The sequence below is a fragment of the Doryrhamphus excisus genome, linkage group LG4 (assembly GCF_037039965.1).
Source record: "Doryrhamphus excisus strain RoL-2023G ecotype Guam linkage group LG4, RoL_Dexc_Guam_v1.1, whole genome shotgun sequence".
In the NCBI taxonomy this organism is placed as follows: Eukaryota; Metazoa; Chordata; class Actinopteri; order Syngnathiformes; family Syngnathidae; genus Doryrhamphus; species Doryrhamphus excisus.
This window is the reverse complement of record NC_136360.1, coordinates 10,228,629-10,246,886: the sequence shown is the minus strand read 5'-3', so window position 1 is coordinate 10,246,886 and position 18,258 is coordinate 10,228,629. Positions and strand designations below refer to the sequence as shown.

Here is an 18,258-nt window from a genome sequence, read left to right as displayed (position 1 = left end):
AAAGAGGACATGTCAGCAGCCATGCGGCTCACCTCTCCCTCAGTGGATTCCAGGCGTTGCATAGCGGAGGGTGTTTCGGGTCCTCTGCTGGGAGAACTGTGCGCTGGGTCCATGTTGGTCGGATCGTACTGTCAGGGATCAGACAGAACGAGGACCACACGAGCGTCACAGTTCAAGATGTTTATTGAAGCTCCAGCAGAGGTCAGGAACGAGTCGGCATGGGTCAGGCGGAGATCGTGGTCAGGGCAGGTCAGGTCGTTGTGGCAGGTGGTCAGGACAAGGCAAAGGTACCGGCAGGGGTCAGGCGGAGATCGTGATCAGGGCAGGTCAGGTTCTGGAGTCAGAGTCGAGCTGTGGGCTGAAACAGAGAGCAGAGCTTCGTGCAGGCTTGCAGACGATCCGACAAGAGGCACTGAGTGGGGGAGGCTTATGTAGAGCAGGCAGGGCAGGTAATCATTGGCTGCAGGTGTGCAGAGTGTGTGTTGGAGGGAGCTGGGTGTGGGGTTGGCTGGCCAGGCAAAACAGAGGGAGAGACTCACCAGGAGGAAAATAGCATGGGGAGAATGGATCATGACAAGTATATACATTGGTGTGACTCATTTATGGCTAAATACTAATCTTGTGACATATTTACTGCAGAACTACATTCATTCATTCTTCAATTTTCTACCACTTATCCTCACAGGGGTTGCAGGGGTGCTGGAGCCTATCCCAGCTGTCTTCAGGCGAGAGGCGGGGTACACCCTTGAGTGGTTGCCAGCCAACAAACAACCATTCACACTCACATTCATACCTATGGACAATGTGGAGTCACCAATTAACCTAGCATGTTTTTGGAATGTGGGAGGAAACCAGAGTACCCGGAGAAAACCCACACATGCAAAACTTGCAAACTCCACACAGAGATACCCTAGCTGTGAGGCCTGCGTGCTAACCACTATCCACCGTGCAGCCACTTAAGAACTGCATTTATTGTTTAAATACTGCACTGCTCACATGTCAGTGAGGAAATGGTAGCTTCATAGCGAATTAGCGTACAAACGCTGCACATAACTCTGAAGGTGTAGCGTTAGCACCGATGCTAACAATACGTCAGATGAGTCCAGACTGTGCCTCCATCAAAAGTACTGCATGTTGTTACTTTGGACAGTGGCATATGTATATGGTAGTGATTTCTGCAGAATTTGATGCTTCCGTAGTGACCCTAATAAACTTCCCAGCAATGCACCGATACACGAGGAAGTGGCATCATTTCCCATGATACAGCAAGTGAAACTCCACACCGGTTGCTACTAATAGCTCTGAAAGCGATACCGGCTTGAGCCCTTTATGTCAGGTCACTGCACGGTGGCACGGTGGTGTAGAATGCCGTTGTAGTACCTCACTGAAAAAAACCTTACCAAATGACCTGGCAGGGAAATACATACTGTGGTTATTTCCTGTCTACAGGAGCCATAAAGTTATTTTATTACTTATTAACCATCATGTTTTACAGCTTGTGAACAGGTCATTAACAAGTGACGATATGATATCCTGAGTTGAAGTAAATCAGGTCAGAATGTGGCTGGTCATGATGGCCTCTTTCACCGCTTTGTGTCTGAAGGTGCTGTCTCCATGCATGGGGGTTTCGCTTTTCCCTTCCTACTTCATGGTCATATGTTTTACTCTCATTCTATCTGCTTTCTAGACATTTCATTCCACCCTTTGCAGTCAACACGGCCCCAAAGGCCACCTTCCTGCTCATTATCTCGCTGAGATATAAAGATTGATTATATGATTGCACCGAGCTGCAGTTATCACGTGTCTTCCTTTGCCAGCAGAGAAGACAAGGCGACAGGGCAAGTTCCAGCCCTTCAGACGTCTCTTTGGGAAGAAGAAGAAGCGGGAGGCCGAAGGTGGATTTGATGGAGTGCAGTTAAAGGGCAGTTTTTCCACGGGTGAGGTGTGCAATGGAGTTGTGTCGGATGAGGAGGTGCCCAGTCAAAGTCTAAGGTGCGTGGCTGTCGACTCTTCTGACATGTTTGAAAGAAAGACAATCTGATTGTTATAATTAGAGCTTGCCTTTGCATATTGTAAACATGCTTCAATAGAATCTTAACCTATTGTCTGATACTTTTCTTTGGCTTGTCATTGATCCTTTCCGAAAAATGAAAGTGTGGAAACAGTTACGCAATAGACTCTGAGAAAGGGGTGAGGCCTTCCGCTGACAGCTAATAAAAGACCGGAGATGATTTTATCCTTAAATTGATATGGGTTTAAACGACTGACGGAGTGACAGTGAGATTATGCAGCACAACTCAACAGGCTGTCATTCCTCTGCAGGGACCTCAATCCCATTGGATCTAGAGCCCTCTCGCACGACAGCATCTTTATTCCAGAGGAATCGGTGCAGGAGGCTGGCCCGTGTCACACCACCATGTCCCAGGAAAATGTCTCGGATAAAGTTAAAAGTCTGCAGGTGAGGCATCAGTGCAAGCCTGAGTTCTCTTGCTTTCCTTTGTTGTCCTTACACCTACATGCTAATGACAAAAGAAAAACAAAACAAAGAATAGCCGATGCACCTAATAAGAAATCCGTGTATATATGGGGGGAGCAAATGCCACACTGAGTCGGACTGATGCATTTGAGTGGTGGAAAAGCAGTACTATATGGCAGAAATGTAGTCCCATTTGAAATAAAACAACAATCCTCAACATGCTACCTTGTTGTTATCATGTAGAAGCAGATTGCACAGACTATCAAATTTGGCCAGAAGCCCCCCTCTCTCAGGAGAAGTGAGGGGGATGAGGGAAGTTCAGATGAAGAGGAGGTTCCCCGGAGCCCCCTGAGAGTGATGGCACAAGTAGAGACCACCGAGCCAGCAAAAGCAGAGCCAATGGTAGGTCGTCCTTTTTATCCTGATGACACTTCATGTTAGCGACGTCTGAGGTAAATGTATGTGTCTTTGGCTCGAAAAAGCAGGTGGCCCCTCAGGCAAAACAACATAGCACTCCAGTGAAATCCCCCAGGTCCAAAAGAGTTCTTCCGCCCAGTGGTACCATAGAGTCGGTCAACCTAGACGCTGTTCCACATTCAGTTCCTCTCCTGGACAACACTGCTGCCAAGCATAAGCTGTCTGTCAAACCCAAGAATCAGAGGGTTTCACGCAAGCATAGACGCTTTACCCAGGTAAGGAAGAACTATATGTATGTAGTGTATCCTTTTAAAGCTTTCTAATCATACATCATCATCAATCATCACCAGGATCTCCAAGAAGTGTCCATCCCTGGCTTGGTACAGGAGGACTTGGAAGCAGCAGGCGTTTCCACAGATCATGAACGCAGATCTTCTGTGGAAGAATCACTCGAAACCCTCAAGAAACACAGAATGCTTGAGGAGGAACGACTGCAAGCCAAGAGGAAGCGAGAGTTGGAGGAAGAGGAGAAGAGGAGCAGAGCAGAGCAGCTGAGACTCAAGGAGGAGAGGTGTCGAAAACAACGGCAAGAGGAGGAAGAACAGAGGAGGCTTCTTGAGGAGGCTCAGAGGAGGAAAGAGGAAGAGGAGAGAAGGATAAGAAAGGAAGAGGAGATGAGGCAAAGAAGGAAGGAAGAAGAGGAGAAGATGCGTCAGGAGGAGGAGGAAGCGAGGAGGCAGCAGGAGGTGGAGGCTGAGCGGCTACGTTTGGAGAAGCTGAGGGAGGAAGAAGAGAAGATTAAGAAAAAGAAGGAAGCTGAGAAGAAGAGGTTGCAGGAGGTTGAGGAAAAACAAAAGCAGGAACAGAGGCGGATGGCGGAGCAAGACGATGACAGATGCTCCGATCCTCAGGAGAGGAAGAGGAGAGCTGAAGAGCTTCGCTGGAGAGAGATGGAGGAGCGACAGAGACCTTTCTCCTTCCAAGTGTCCTCTGGAGAAAAAGAAATCCTCTTCCAGAAGGTCCATTTGACGCCTGTTACTCCTGCCTCCATTGGAGGTGGAGGTGATCCAAGAGAAGGCACCAAGCCCCCTGAAGCACCGGACTCTCCCAACCGTTCTCCATATGTTCCTCACACCGCCATCCTGGTGACGGGGGCCCAGCTGTGCGGAACGGCTGTCAATTTAGACCAGATCAAGGACACCGCCTGCAAATCCCTCCTGGGTCTCGGCGAGGACAGAAAGACCCAAGGAACACCGCCGCCCACCAAGAGCAAGACATCACCAGACCGCAAGTCAGGCAAGGCTAAATCCCTGACCGAGTCCACGTTGTGTGCAGATCCCTCAAGTGCTGCTGTCTTGGCGGAGTGGGCGACGATTAGATCCAAAATATTCAAAGGAGTGGAGGAGGGAAAGTACGACGAGTACCCGGAGCCCAGCAAGAACCAACATGAAGTCACCCACGAAGACCAGCAGGAGTTGGCCCACTCACACCTGAGAAAGACCATGTCTGCCAGCGCCAAGTTCTCCATCACCCCCGCAAAGAAGAAGTTTGGAGATTCCAACAGGAGTTCTGAGTGTTTCAGCCCCGATGATAAAATGACAGGCGAGGAACTGACGCCGTCTGAAGCATCTGCTTCAGCCTCGCCAGCCACAAGTCGTAAACCGCAGAGCAGGATGAGTAAGACCGTTCGCATCGTAGAGAGAGGGTCAGAGGAATGTGTGTTTGCCAAAGACCTCCCCTCCTTCCTAGTTCCCACCCCAGGAGCCAAACCTGATGGGCCAGAGTCCAAGAGTAGGGACAGGAGTGAGTCTGCAGAGTCTCAAAGCAGACTAGAGGATGATGGGCAGAGTCCGGACAGCGAGGACAAGCCTTCACCTTTTGGCATCAAGCTGAGGAGGACCAACTATTCCCTTCGATTCCACAGCGAACAGTCCATGGAGAAAAGGAAGAAACGCTACAGTGCTGGGGATAGCTTTGATGGTGTTCCTTCTCCCCTGACCCCCATGGATCCAGACTCTGACACCTCCCCTGTCTTTTCTAACAAGTCCAGTCCAGCCTCGCCTCATCAAGAAGCTCCCCTTGCTAAGTACTCTCTTGCATCAGCCTCCCCCGTCATGCCGCGGGCCGGGTCAGGCAAGTCCCCCTGCCCGACGCTGCAATGGGAAGGCGACAGCGTGCCTTCCAAGCCGTCGCTCTATCGGAGACCCACCACGTCGCCAAAACCCACTGATGGCGTTCCGACACCCCCTCCGTCACCGTCACCTAAAGCAGCTCACGGTGCCGCGGTGGTGCAGAGGGAAGTGGCTGAAGACTCAGCCAACCAGAATCAGACGTCTGCGGTGGCCCAGTTGCAGCGGAGCGGCCAATGCCAAATACAAGGGGAGGAGGAGCCCAAGGAGAGGAGATCCTTCTTCCCTTCCATCAACATTCCCTGGAGGGAGAAGGTGGACAGGAAAACAGAGCTCATCAAGAGAGGTCAGAGTCACTCAAGGTTTAGAAATGTAGGAATCAAATATTTTTTGTGACAATCTTTACAGTCGGGTCCATCTTAAAGGTACAGTCTTGTCAGTCCGGTTGTCCGGTCTTAGTTGTCACTGTTTCCTCCTGGTCCTACAGAAAAGCCCTCATTGCAGAGCAGGCACTCGCTGGATAGCGCCAGGGTCCAGGAGAAGGAGGCGGGGCCCTTGTGGATCACACTGGCGCTGCAGAAGCAAAAGGGCTTCAGGGAGCAGCAGCAGAATCGCGAGGATCGCCGCAGCCAACGGGAAGCCAAGTTGGCTGAAAAACAAGCCAGAGAGAGTGTTAGTTGGTCTCGTAAAGCTTCCCCATTTGGTCCAGCGGTTCTCCTCATTCTTCTTTCAATGTGGGCAGGTTGTCCTGTCCAGCCCCACGGAGAGCAAAGGTAGCGGGAGCAGCAGTCCGGGTTCTAAAGCTCAGACGCCGGAGGAGCTCAAGAGACCTGACAGCCTCCTGGGACGGTTCGAGCGCAGGGAACAACTGAAAAAAGCAAACACTCTTCCCAGCTCGGTCACTGGTAAGCTGTGTCTCAACTTACACTTACACTTAGTATTTTGAGTGCATACGTGTGGTCACACTGAGTACGGCAAAATGCAGTTCTCCATCAGTACCCGGATGTTGCACTCAATATACCCCAAATTGTGAGTGTGCAGGCACGGAAAAGAAATTGAAGTGCAAATACGTGTAATTACTGTTTTACTGCTATGTATGTGCTTTGACCTTGTGACTAACCTTTCCCCTTCACTATTAGTTGAAATCGCAGACTCCACACCATCGCCACCTGCTGTCAAGGACGTGTCTAAGCGCTTCCCCTCCATCGACTCCCCGCAGGTGTCTACAGAGCCAGCTTGGCTGGCCCTGGCCAAGCGAAAGGCCAAAGCCTGGAGCGACTGTCCCCAGATCATCAAGTAACACACACAAACACACACACCCCAGCTTGGCACTGAGCTCTGCATGGAGACTACACTAACAACAGATCCCATCACGCTCTATGGAACAAATCATTCCCTACTGTGTAAAGCTACCCTGGATGCATTCAAGTATTCAAGTACACTATATATAGCTATATGTATCTACATAGATACATATATATACATGCAAAGAAAGGTTGCAAGCATGCGGCTAACATCCTAACAGAATGAAAACTATAACAACTATGGCAGACGCCTGCAAGAGACAATTTTTTTCAATTATTTTGTAGCGAACCGCGGCACTGGGATTGTAAATAATTCCATCCATCTTCTATGCCGCTTATCCTCACGAAGTTCGTGGTGTATGCTGGAGCCTATCCCAGCTGACTTCGGATGAGAGACGCGGTACACCCAGCCAATCCTAGGGCACACACACATTCATACTTACGGACAATTTGGAGTCGCCAGTTCACCTAGCATGTTTTTGGAATGTGGGAGGAAACCGGAGTACCCGGAGAAAACCCACGCATGCACGGGGAGAACATGTAAACTCCACACAGAGATTCCCAAGCAGAGATTGGAAACCAGGTCTTCCTGATCTCCTGACTGTGTGGCCAACATGCTAAGCACTCAGCCACCGTGCGGCCTGTAAATAATTCACAAAACACAATGTGAAAGACCTCGGATTAAAGAGGTGAAGCTTGCCAGTGTTACAAACGGTGTGACAAGTGTGTCTTCATAAGGGCTAGCAGCAACATCACTCTCACGAGTCTGCTTCCTGACCGAGATGGAAGTGCCGTTTTTATGGTGTTGTTTTCCGCAAAGGAGCCGTTTCAAACTGTTCACTGTGTCCGTGACGACTGTGACAAAGTGAGCTGCCATGATGACAGAACCGAATTTTGATTTGGCGTTCACGCTAAGCTTCTGGTCACTTCCTGCTTGCTGTAAACGTAGATTGTCCTTCTTTGTCGGCCATCACTTCCTTGTACAAATGTGACACCCGCCTTTCTCTCTCATCATTCACCAGTGTAATGATCTGTATGTATGTAAGTATGTACTGTACGTAAGACAAAAAGTTTGGTCACTTTGTCATTTTGTTTCTATCTATGCTCGTGCACAATAGTGTGGTGTACGCAGTGTTACATGTAACAAAATATTTGGTATCATTTGCACTTTTTTTGTCCCACTTAAAGAGAGATTCATGCAGACAAATTCTTAAAGAGATGAAAAATGTTATAAATAATGTAATTAAATCATGTCTGAACTGACTGGCTGCTTCTTTGTGCTTAGATGGAATTCATTTTTACAAATGTAAACATAGACATATACATAATAAAACAACCATATAATACAATGTTATGTTTCCAGTGTTAAACAATACACATAATCGTTACGGCAGCCAACTACAACAGAGCGTCCACACACCACCGGGGAGGAGAACAGCTCTCCGGGAAGTTTCCACAAGCTCAGCATGTGTCCACCTTGATTGTCCAGGATGTAGACAGTACCATCTGTGGAGGCCACGCCCACACGTCTCCCTCCGCCAAACACGCACGGACTTGAGAACACTTTGCCCGCCGTGTGGAAAGTCCAACACAAAGAGCCGTCGTCTGAGTTCAAACAGTACAGACGGCCATCGTGCGATCCACACAGGATCTTTTGCTGGTCGGCTGTGACGCACGGAGATGAGAAGACCGGACCCTCGGTTGGAAACTGCCAAAGCTAAAAAAAATAACAAAAAACAATACATTAAAAGCTTTAGCCCATTTTCAAAACACTTTCTATCATTTGTATTCTGCAACACTGCATATTATGTATCGTATAATGCAATTCTCATCTCATCAGTCCCATCTTAACAGTGAATTAAACATCCTTTAGCTAAGGCCTTGATTAAAAAATTATATTCCATAGGGCCCTCAGCCGGTCAGGGAAGGTATTACACAGCCAATCATTTGATTATGGAGGTCCCAAAAAAATTAAATGTGTCTTAAGTCTATATTATAAAGTATACGCAGTATTATACTGTATGTAGTCCTTGGGGCCCAAGCACTAATAAGGTATTACATGGCCGAGGAGCGGTGTAACTGCCCAGATCTAACTAAATATTTTTTAATGGCGCAAAATGGATTTAAAATAATGCTTTGTTTTGGTTTCATCCTATACAAGAAAAAAAACTTGAATTCAGATACCTCCAGGTGTGTGTAACGTCAGTGATATGTGATTGTGTCAACAGGAGCATCTTCTCACCACTTTGCCCACGTTACTGAAGCAACAGATGTTTCCGTCCACTGAGCCAATCACCACGCCGCCCGAGAAGGAATTTGGTGAGGAAAAGAAGGGGACCTTCCGATCATGGGACCACAGCACGTCTCCGCTGTCCTGATACGGCGACAAATGCACATGACGCAAAGTATTTGATGATGTAAACAAAGTAGCGTTTAGCTTTGTGCTCACTGGGTGGAGAGACAGCAGCCTTCCGCCCAGCGTCGCCACATAAAGTTGTCGCTGGGAGGGGTCGAGGTGTGGGGATGAGAAAACAGCCCCGCCGCCGCAGTGACGCCTCCAAATGCACTGCAGAAGCTGAACAGACCCAAAACAGCATTCAAAGTTTGCACATGCTGCACACGACCTCCTCCCGACTCACCTCCAGGTTGAGGGCATAAACAAAACCATCGTGAGACCCCACAATCAGCATGCCCGTGAGGGGGTCGACCGCGGCGCAACTCTTCACGGCATCCCCTGTCTCAAACACCCAGTGTGTGTCCCCAGAGGAGGCGTGCAGCACGTACACACCACCATCATAGCATCCTGAGGAGAAGAAATAACACCCAGAGGAGCTCAGCGGCATGGAGGTCAATAACTGGTAATGACAACAAGTTGATCTGACCTACAACCACGAAGTGTCCGCACCGCGACACGGCAGCCGATGCCTCAATTCGACCCCCGAGAACTCGCTCCCAAAGGAGACTGCCGGTGTCCAGGTCCAAAGCCTGTATTCTGTGGGAGTGGGAGCCGATGAAGACGGTTATTTTGATGCCCTCTTGTCCTTCCTGGACGAGGACAACCGGGGAGGCATCCACACATCTGCCCGTGTCCGAGGACCAGCTCACACTGAGGGACAGAACTGGGGACTCAGCCTGGGTGATGCTTCTGATGCCCATCTCTTCCAAATCACCTCCTCTTCTGAGAACTGTTACAGCCTGCATCTCTTTAGTGCCCCCATGTGGTCCAAATTTTGAATTGCGTTCTCTCTTGGCTGGAACAGCCATTGTCGTTTCAGCTCGCCGTTTGGTGCCCTCGGAGCTGTTGCCGTGCCTCTGTGTTGTGGTGAGGAGGTGCAGAACGTCGGTGAAGGTCCCGTCGAGAAGGACCTCCACAAGCTGAGGTGAGCTCACTCCCGTGGCAGCCAGGATGTCTTCGCACAGCCGGAGGGCCTTCAGGGAATCTCCTCCGCTGAAGAGGAAATTGGACCCCTCGTCGAAGGCCGAATTATCAAGACCAAGAGCATCCTGTTGAGAGGAACAGTGCAGGAGAATGAGGGTCTCCTGTATTCCTATGGTAAGGAGATCCATTTTATCCCCAAGGAGACTGAGGGCCACTGCAGCAGAGTGGAGACCAGTGTTGTCCAAGTTCATAGTTCTCTTGAACCACTTCAAACTTCAGTTTACAAAGTATAAATATGAACAAGTTCAAAGTTATAATATATACACTACCGTTCAAAAGTTTGGGGTCACCCAGACAATTTTGTGTTTTCCATGAAAAGTCACACTTTTATTTACCACATGAGTTTTAAAATGAATAGAAAATATAGTCAAGGCATTGATAAGGTTAGAAATAATGATTTGTATTTGAAATAATAATTTTTTCCTTCAAACTTTGCTTTCGTCAAAGAATCCTCCATTTGCAGCAATGACAGCATTGCAGACCTTTGGCATTCTAGCTGTTAATTTGTTGAGGTAATCTGGAGAAATTTCACCCCACACTTCTAGAAGCACCTCCCACAAGTTGGATTGGCTGGATGGGCACTTCTTGCGTACCATACGGTCAAGCTGCTCCCACAACAGCTCAATGGGGTTTAGATCTGGTGACTGCGCTGGCCACTCCATTACAGATAGAATACCAGCTGCCTGCTTCTTCTCTAAATAGTTCTTGCACAATTTGGAGGTGTGCTTTGGGTCATTGTCCTGTTGTAGGATGAAATTGGCTCCAATCAAGCGCTGTCCACAGGGTATGGCATGGCGTTGCAAAATGGAGTGATAGCCTTCCTTATTCAAAATCCCTTTTACCTTGAACAAATCTCCCACCTTACCAGCACCAAAGCAACCCCAGACCATCACGTTACCCCCACCTTGCTTGACAGATGGTGTCAGGCACTCTTCCAGCATCTTTTCAGTTGTTCTGCGTCTCACAAATGTTCTTCTGTGTGATCCAAACACCTCAAACTTTGATTCGTCCGTCCATAACACTTTTTTCCAATCTTCCTCTGTCCAATGTCTGTGTTCTTTTGCCCATATTAATCTTTTTCTTTTATTGGCCAGTCTCAGATATGGTTTTTTCTTTGCCACTCTGCCCTGAAGGCCAGCATCCCGGAGTCGCCTCTTCACTGTAGATGTTGACACTGGCGTTTTGCGGGTACTATTTAATGAAGCTGCCAGTTGAGGACCTGTGAGGCGTCTATTTCTCAAACTAGAGACTCTAATGTACTTATCTTCTTGCTTAGATGTGCAGCGGGGCCTCCCACTTCTCTTTCTACTCTGGTTAGAGCCTGTTTGTGCTGTTCTCTGAAGGGAGTAGTACACACCGTTGTAGGAAATCTTCAGTTTCTTGGCAATTTCTTGCATGGAATAGCCTTCATTTCTAAGAACAAGAATAGACTGTCGAGTTTCACATGAAAGTTCTCTTTTTCTGGTCATTTTGAGCGTTTAATCGACCCCACAAACGTGATGCTCCAGATACTCAACCTGCTCAAAGGAAGGTCAGTTTCATAGAGTCTCTAACCAGCTAAACTGTTTTCAGCTGTGCCAACATGATTGCACAAGGGTTTTCTAATCATCCATTAGCCTTTTGACGCAATGAGCAAACACATTGTACCATTAGAACACTGGAGTGATAGTTGCTGGAAATAGGCCTCTATACACCTATGTAGATATTACACTAAAAACCAGACATTTGCAGCTAGAATAGTCATTTACCACATTAACAATGTATAGAGTGTATTTCTGATTAGTTTAAAGTTATCTTCGTTGAAAAAAACAGTGCTTTTCTTAAAAAAATAAGGAAATTTCTAAGTGACCCCAAACTTTTGAACGGTAGTGTATAAATTATAAAAAAAAAATTATCGATGACATCCATCACCACTTTAAACTGTTCACAATTATGTATTGTCCAAGTGGAATTGTGGAACAATATTGAACATAAAGTGGTTTCTTCATGTGTTTTAGTAAACATGGCCCGATTTATCCGCAAGTCCTCAGGAGCGCATGGGAGTGTAACTAATCACAGAGGAGCAGGCATAGGAGGGCTAGGAGTACATTTGTTTGGGTTTGAAGAGTCCACTGAAATACTGCAGAAAGGGGTGCAGAATCTGGAAGATCTAGAAAGCTTGGGTTATTATGTGTAGCTGCTCCATAGGAGACCACAACTAATAGGTCCCTTTTAAGAATTGCTGGTTTGTTATACTAGTGTACGCAATGCTTCGTGGGTAATGCAGTGTGAAGTAAGTGGAGTACTTCATGTGTTGGTAAAATGTGGGCAGTGACAATAACATGCTGTTGCAGCAGCAGTGCAAATATCTCTCGCAGGGCTCACTATACTGGCATATACTGTAATACTGCAGCAACTGGGCAATCTAATATTAGCATGTGTGCTTTTTTTGTCATTTCTAGCCGTGTGCTATATGAGCAGTAGTAGCAGTAGTTTCGCTTCTTTAACAAATAAAGCAGAGTAGATACAATACAGTGGAAAAGAGTGCTTGGAAATGGAAATGTGTCATACCTGCCATAAAGTCCGTAGAGTTTGTTCAAGTTGGGCGACATCCCCATGTGAAGGGTCAGCATCTAAACGTTGCCTCTGGTATATTTTCACAAGCGCCCGCATGTCCACTTTGCCTGCAGCCAAAGAAAAGAGATGATGTGTCTCACTCGTGGACTAGGAAGTCGCTGAGCATACAAAATTTGGATTTCACAACTAATTATTAAATACTTATTACATGCTCAACTGTAGACTGTAGTACAGTTTTATATACATATGTACTGCAATACCGAGTGGGAAGGGAATGGAGTGAGGTTCCCCTGTCAGGCAAAGTTAGTACATCTATCTTAAGGGTATATGTTTTTACTTTTATTTACCTGTTGGCGTGTTCACATTTCCCAAATGCAGCTTGAAAATATGCAGTTTATAAACAAAGACTGATTGAAATGTTTAGTTTGACGGATCCTCACCATGAGGAGTCAGAGGCAGGGCGGGGACGAGCACCAACGTGTCAGGAATGCCATAGGAGGGCAGCAGCGGCGTCAACTGCTCCAGGAGGTGCCGCCTTGGGTCGGCGCTACACCCAGAGGAGGGGGGCGGAGCCTGTTTCCGACCCGCAGACGCCTCTGTGACGACAAAGGCAAGCAGACGGAAGGCTTCTTCGTGCAGACACACGGCACAGGCCTCTACCTCAGGCAGGCTCAAGAGCAGCTAGAACGAAGCGGTAAGACTCCATCAATGGCATCACAACAAAGAACACATTTTGTATATATATATAATAATAATATAAAGATCATTTATAATATATATAATATTTGATTAAAAATAACACTAGTATATATCTGACAGTGCCAGACAGCTGGGATAGGCTCCAGCACCCCCGCGACCCTCGTGAGGAAAAGCGGTAGAAAATGAATGAATGATATATTCATAGTCACTCCAAATGGTGTACAGTATGAGTAGTTTACACGACTGCTACTTTTACGACCAAGAGATTATTATGAAAGAGAAACTTGAGTTTACTTGCTGTAAGTTATCCAGGTTGACACGTTTCCCGTGCCTTTTGACAGTCCTGTCTTTTCGCCCCAAGTAGAAGAGCTGCCCGTCTCTGATGTCTACCCAGTCTCCCGTGGCTCTCATTGTCCCGGCCACCACAGACTCCTCGTGGTCTAGGAGGCACACTCGCTCCTCTCCGCCTGCGTCCAGCATCGTCAAAGCATCCGGTCTCACGTCCGTTAAAAATCCTACGTGGACTCACCTATGAACACCTGTCCTTCACCTTCCTTCACCACGCCACCATCTTCATCTCTCACCTCCACCCTTGTGCCCATCAGAGGGGTCCCCAGAGGCACGGAGGATGCTGCGCTGCAAGCGCACATATGATGCAAATGTGTCCTTGATGGGGTGACCACCTTTTGTTGTGAAAATGAACAGTCTTACGTGTTGTTGGGCTGCTGCAGGTGAGACGAGGGGATCTTGTAAAAGCAGGCCCAGCAGGACACCTCTGTGATGCCATAGATGTTGAAGATGTCTGTCTTGTTGTCCTCGTGTCGCCAGGCACTCAGCACAGAGGGCGACGGGCATGATTCCCCGCCCAGAGCCAGCACGCGCAGTGATGAGCCGGAAGACAGTACTTCCTGTTTAAGGATGCGCGGCCCAAAACGACTCAGCAGTGTGGGTGTGGCCTGTCAAGGTAGACACTAGACATGGTCAAATGAGACCAAAACCTCAAAGCTTGTGTCAGACTTCCTGAATCCCACTACTTCAAAGTACTGCTTCGGTGCTTGTATGGTGCTGCAAATATCAGCATGCAGCACTAACTTGTGTATAATGTATAACCACCAAGCAAATGTTTCATGTTGGATTGTAATGACAGCAGTGGCGAGTGTGTTTGTGTATTTGGAATGGCAACCTGTGTTTCACTCCTTTTAGTGACATATAGTATAGTAAAGAACAATGTCGAGCAGCTTAAATCAATCTTTGCTTAAGGATTTCAATACCAAAAAAGAACACGGCGAACGGCTGCTTCCAGTCAACTTTATTTTTCACACTTCCACCACCAGAGCACAGCTCACACATCGATTCCCGCACTTCCTGGTTCACAGGTCATGCTCAACCCGCCCCCCATAGCTGGCCAAACACATGCCATGAACGCCAGCACGTACATATGAAAAACAGTGATTATTGCAAGCGATAAAAAGATATCTGAATACAACACAATTAAATACATGTATTTGTGCGCTTGTGTCTTCGTTGGAATAGGTGTGTATTCTATGTCAGTTGGTTCTTCTGTTGCAGGCATGTGTTTGGCCAGCTATGTGGGATGGGTTGAGCATGACCTGTGAACCAGGAAGTGCGGGAATCGGTGTGTGTGCTGTGCTCTGGTGGTGGAAGTGTGAAAAATAAAGTTGACTGGAAGCAGCCGTTCACCGTGTTCTTTTTTGGTATTGAAATCCTTAAGCAAAGATTGATTTAAGCTGCTTTTGTATCGATATAAGCAGACCAAATTGGCTGGCGGGAGATGAAAAGGGCATCGTAGTAACCGGATTATCATAATAACCGGGTATCGTACTAACGGAACTAATTATATCATAAAAGACTAGAAATTTGCTGGGAAATGAAAATAGTATCGTAATAAGCAGTACTTCGATATAACCGATATCGCTATAACGAGACTTTACTGTATACTTATTTTGTTGTTAAATAAATCACCTGCAGGAGCGTCGTCTTGTGTCTCCCAAAAAGCAACTGGGACAGCCGCTTGGGAATCTTCTTCAGAACAGCAGGCACGATGAGGAGCTGAGCCCCGGACGATAATGCCAAAAAAATATCCACCACTGAGGGGTCAAAGGTCAGTGGGGAGGCTAGGAAAACCACGTCGTTGGCAGTCATCTGAAACACAGACCTGACGACAAGGTTTGTACTCATTTCACACTCATTTTATAACATAAGTTATATTTCTTTTACTCAATATATAATGCTAAAATATTATCCTCTCTGGGGTCACTTTAGGCAAGAGGCAGGGTACACCCTGGACTGGTCATTTCAGATCATCAAACAACAAATATTAGTCAATGACAACAAAATTGAACACAATAAGCAGTTTCCTTAAGCAGCAAAACCTCAGACCATCACACTACCACCATCATATTTTACTGTTAGCGTTATGTTCTTTTTCTGAAATGCAGTGTTACTTCTTACGCCAGATGTAATGGGTTAACACCTTCCAAAAAGTTAAAAACTTTGTCTCGTCAGACTACAGAGTATTTACGCAAAGGTCTTGGAGATCATCTGCCAACATTGCAGGCCAACGTCAGTGGCCAGTTCTTATGGTGGAGTCACTTTTTCCACAGAGGAACATGTAGGTTTGGATTTTTTTTCTCTCTAAATAATTCATTCATTTTCTACCGCTTATCCTCACGAGGGTCGCGGAGGTCTCTAAATAATAAAAAGTTTCATTTAAAAACTACATTTTGTGTTTAGTTGTTTTGTCATTGACTAAAAATTATATTTACTTGTTTGATGATCTGAAACTTTTAATCAGATGAAATTAGAAATGGGGCAAACAATTAAAATGAGAGAGAATTACAGCTCAAAATTACAACAAAATTACATTTATAGTCTTTGTTTTCCTTTTTCTTGCAAGATTATTATTTTTTTCATATTTTGGCTTAATTTTTGTAAAATTACTGCTGATTTTTAAATTTTTGCTGTTGTTTTTTTTTAGTTTTCTTGTTAAAAATTTGACGCGGGCTGCGAATGGCCACCAGTCTGCACTTTGAACACCTAATCAATTAAATACCCTGAAAAGACTTTTACTGCACTTTTTATGTTGATAAGGCAACAAAAATGTGAATGAAATTTGAATACAATATTATTAGGTGCATTTCTATATAAAAAATAGTAGAAAATGTGCTTAAAAATAATTAAATTAAAATTAAAGAACCCCGTAGGATAAAAGGGACATGGTTGACATATTATTCCTGACCTCAGGTGCAGGATGTTGGGAAGAATACATTGATGCGGCACCCGCACGATCTTGGGAAGACCGGTCGTTCCGGATGTGTGCAGCACATATGCCAAGCCTTCCCTTCCAGATGCGCAGAGGGATCCGGGTTGTTCCGCTTCCTTTTTTTGGTCGGCATCTGGCAGTGGCTTGACCTTAACCAGGGTGAGTTTAAACTTCGGCATCACTGCACAAACCTCCACTGTCATGTGTTGGTCAAGAGTGGCATGGAATTGCTTTGATGCGTGAAGAGAAAAAAGTTGATCAGCTTGCACCCCCAATAGGTGCTGCATACTCTCTGCAGTTGAGTGCCACTATATGAGGACAATAAATGAATATATGCTTCAAACCTGCAGGAGGTCTGTCTTCACAGCACAGTACTTGAGGCCACACTTGATCATGACACAGGAAGAGAGTAGCCCTGGCGCCCCTGGATCCAGCGGGACATAGGCAGCAGGTGTCTGCAGGATCCTACCCCCCAGAAACAAGTAAACGACAAATATGACACCCCATATAAACATGTGTGATGGTATTTTTGGTCAACTCACCCCAGGATCCAGACTGGTGTGAGTAGATCATCACTGCAACACAGTCCTATCACGCCATTGCTGGGTTTGCAGCTCTCCCTCAGAGTCAGACAAAGTTCGCTGGAAAGTTGTAGTAAATCCTTATAGACCAGACACGCCGGGCCGTCAGACAACGAGCCGCCGTCAAATGTAACTGCTACCCGGTGGGAGTAAACCGAGGCGGCGGCGGTTACTAGCCCCTGCAGAGTTCTACTCGAGTCCATGAAAGATCTTCACACGTTGCCATACGACAAAAAACATTTATGGTACTTTTTGTGTAATTAATACAGAACTTTGTTTACGAAACAGGTCTGTTTCGACATCTTGACTTTATGGTCCTAGCACTGTCGATTGTCGCATGATGATGACGTACATGTAAACACGCACTGTCGCTGTGTCGCGCGATGATGATACCCGCATGGGCAATCGCTGTACTAAACCGTACTTTATTAACAGCAACGTTAATATGGTTGAAGACGACGTTGGGTCTCTTAAAAGGATTACACTGGTTACAAAAAAATTTTTTCCTGCCTCCTCATTCTTTAAATAAATGTAAGAAGTAAATTTGTGTGTATCTTAGTTAACGTATTTCATAAATACCGCAGGAAATTATTAAAATTATGAAATAAATAAAGAACGCAGGTAATTACATCAGATGAATTTCAGGGTTTGAGATTCATATAACATTATTTTTTATTTTATCTCGTTTTTTCTAGCTGCTTGGCTGTTTCTCCAAGTTCCTGAATGTCTTGAACACACCACAAAGATCCCCGACCAATCATCTTTCGCGCTCTTCGACGTGGGAACGTTTCGAATCTCAAACGTTCCGTTTCCTTATTTGCAGTGTTGAACACTGTATAATAAATATCTGTGATTTTATTTGCAACATGGACGCAAATCTACTGGAAGAACTAAAAAACAATGGCCTTACCTACAAAAAGGCTTTGGACCGGATTATAGACAAGGTGAGTGTTCATTATCGTCAATGGAGATGCTATCTCGAGCTCCAAACTAGCTTAAAACCTAACTACGCCGCTTTTTGAAATGTATCAAAAAACTGCTTTCATATGGTGAAATGTTGACATTCCATACAGTATTCTAAGCTTCAATATGAAGACGCCATAGAAGTGGCCCTCAATGACACCAATGTGGAAGGTAAGTGAAAAGGACCGTTGCGACGTTGAACTAAGCTAGCAGGCTTTGACAATGTATTGTCTTATGTGATAAAGCCCTGGGGCGCTACATGAAGCTATCAAAAAAGAAGATTAAGAGTTTGGAATCAAAGGTGCAGTACTATCATCTCATTTTATAAAAGCATTCATCCAAATCATCATGCTAAATAACGTTGGATCTCTCTTCAGAGCCTGTCAAATTCGGTGGAGGACCTTTTAGAGA

At 46.1% G+C, this 18,258-nt stretch overlaps 2 protein-coding genes and 1 long non-coding RNA gene across 8 annotated transcripts in view; 2 read left to right on the top strand and 1 right to left on the bottom strand.

Moving 5' to 3' along the window:
- Positions 1–8,159, top strand: part of cracd (capping protein inhibiting regulator of actin dynamics) — a 21,829-nt gene extending 13,670 nt beyond the window's left edge. Inside the window, exons 2-9 of one of the 3 annotated variants that reach the window (XM_058074230.2) lie at positions 1,821–1,992; positions 2,323–2,458; positions 2,720–2,878; positions 2,959–3,168; positions 3,244–5,368; positions 5,510–5,694; positions 5,765–5,927; positions 6,162–8,158. In XM_058074230.2, coding sequence (XP_057930213.2) covers positions 2,417–2,458; positions 2,720–2,878; positions 2,959–3,168; positions 3,244–5,368; positions 5,510–5,694; positions 5,765–5,927; positions 6,162–6,322 — 3,045 coding nt within the window. In that variant the 5' untranslated portion in view covers positions 1,821–1,992; positions 2,323–2,416 and the 3' untranslated portion in view covers positions 6,323–8,158. Of the gene's footprint in view, positions 1–1,817; positions 1,993–2,322; positions 2,459–2,719; positions 2,879–2,958; positions 3,169–3,243; positions 5,369–5,509; positions 5,695–5,764; positions 5,928–6,161 lie in introns of those variants that run through there. The other 2 variants (XM_058074229.2, XM_058074224.2) reach the window with 2 other exon arrangements.
- On the bottom strand, positions 6,934–17,503 carry aasdh (aminoadipate-semialdehyde dehydrogenase). 3 transcript variants are annotated; one of them, XM_058074236.2, is made up of 14 exons: positions 16,846–17,480; positions 16,648–16,768; positions 16,280–16,533; positions 15,004–15,196; positions 13,732–13,976; positions 13,550–13,656; positions 13,315–13,487; positions 12,762–13,002; positions 12,316–12,428; positions 9,209–9,830; positions 8,966–9,129; positions 8,776–8,901; positions 8,569–8,700; positions 6,937–8,043 (listed from the first exon to the last, which is right to left on the bottom strand). In XM_058074236.2, the coding sequence occupies exons 1-14, from the start codon at positions 17,085–17,087 to the stop codon at positions 7,678–7,680; spliced, it is 3,099 nt and encodes a 1,032-aa protein (XP_057930219.2). In that variant the 5' UTR covers positions 17,088–17,480; the 3' UTR covers positions 6,937–7,677. The 3 variants fall into 3 exon arrangements, 2 of the variants coding, with proteins under 2 accessions (XP_078646231.1, XP_057930219.2); XM_078790105.1 differs by having other exon boundaries at positions 6,934–8,043; positions 8,569–8,901; positions 16,846–17,498; XR_013627279.1 differs by lacking the exons at positions 6,937–8,043; positions 8,569–8,700 and having other exon boundaries at positions 9,213–9,830; positions 16,846–17,503.
- On the top strand, positions 17,292–18,258 carry LOC144898359 (uncharacterized). 2 transcript variants are annotated; one of them, XR_013627281.1, is made up of 5 exons: positions 17,292–17,415; positions 17,580–17,828; positions 17,958–18,018; positions 18,093–18,148; positions 18,225–18,258. It is a non-coding gene; the product is annotated as an uncharacterized LOC144898359 (long non-coding RNA). The 2 variants fall into 2 exon arrangements; XR_013627280.1 differs by having other exon boundaries at positions 17,323–17,505.

Bases quoted from the DNA above. Each gene is read 5' to 3' on its own strand.
- aasdh (XM_078790105.1), bottom strand. From the start codon at position 17,087: ATGGACTCGAGTAGAACTCTGCAGGGGCTAGTAACCGCCGCCGCCTCG. The intron at 13,003-13,314 runs GTAAACTCAAGT...GCTTCGTTCTAG, and splicing joins ACCTGGATAACTTACAGCAA to CTGCTCTTGAGCCTGCCTGA. The intron at 9,831-12,315 runs GTATGACACATT...TCCTCTCAACAG, and splicing joins CTCTACGGACTTTATGGCAG to GATGCTCTTGGTCTTGATAA.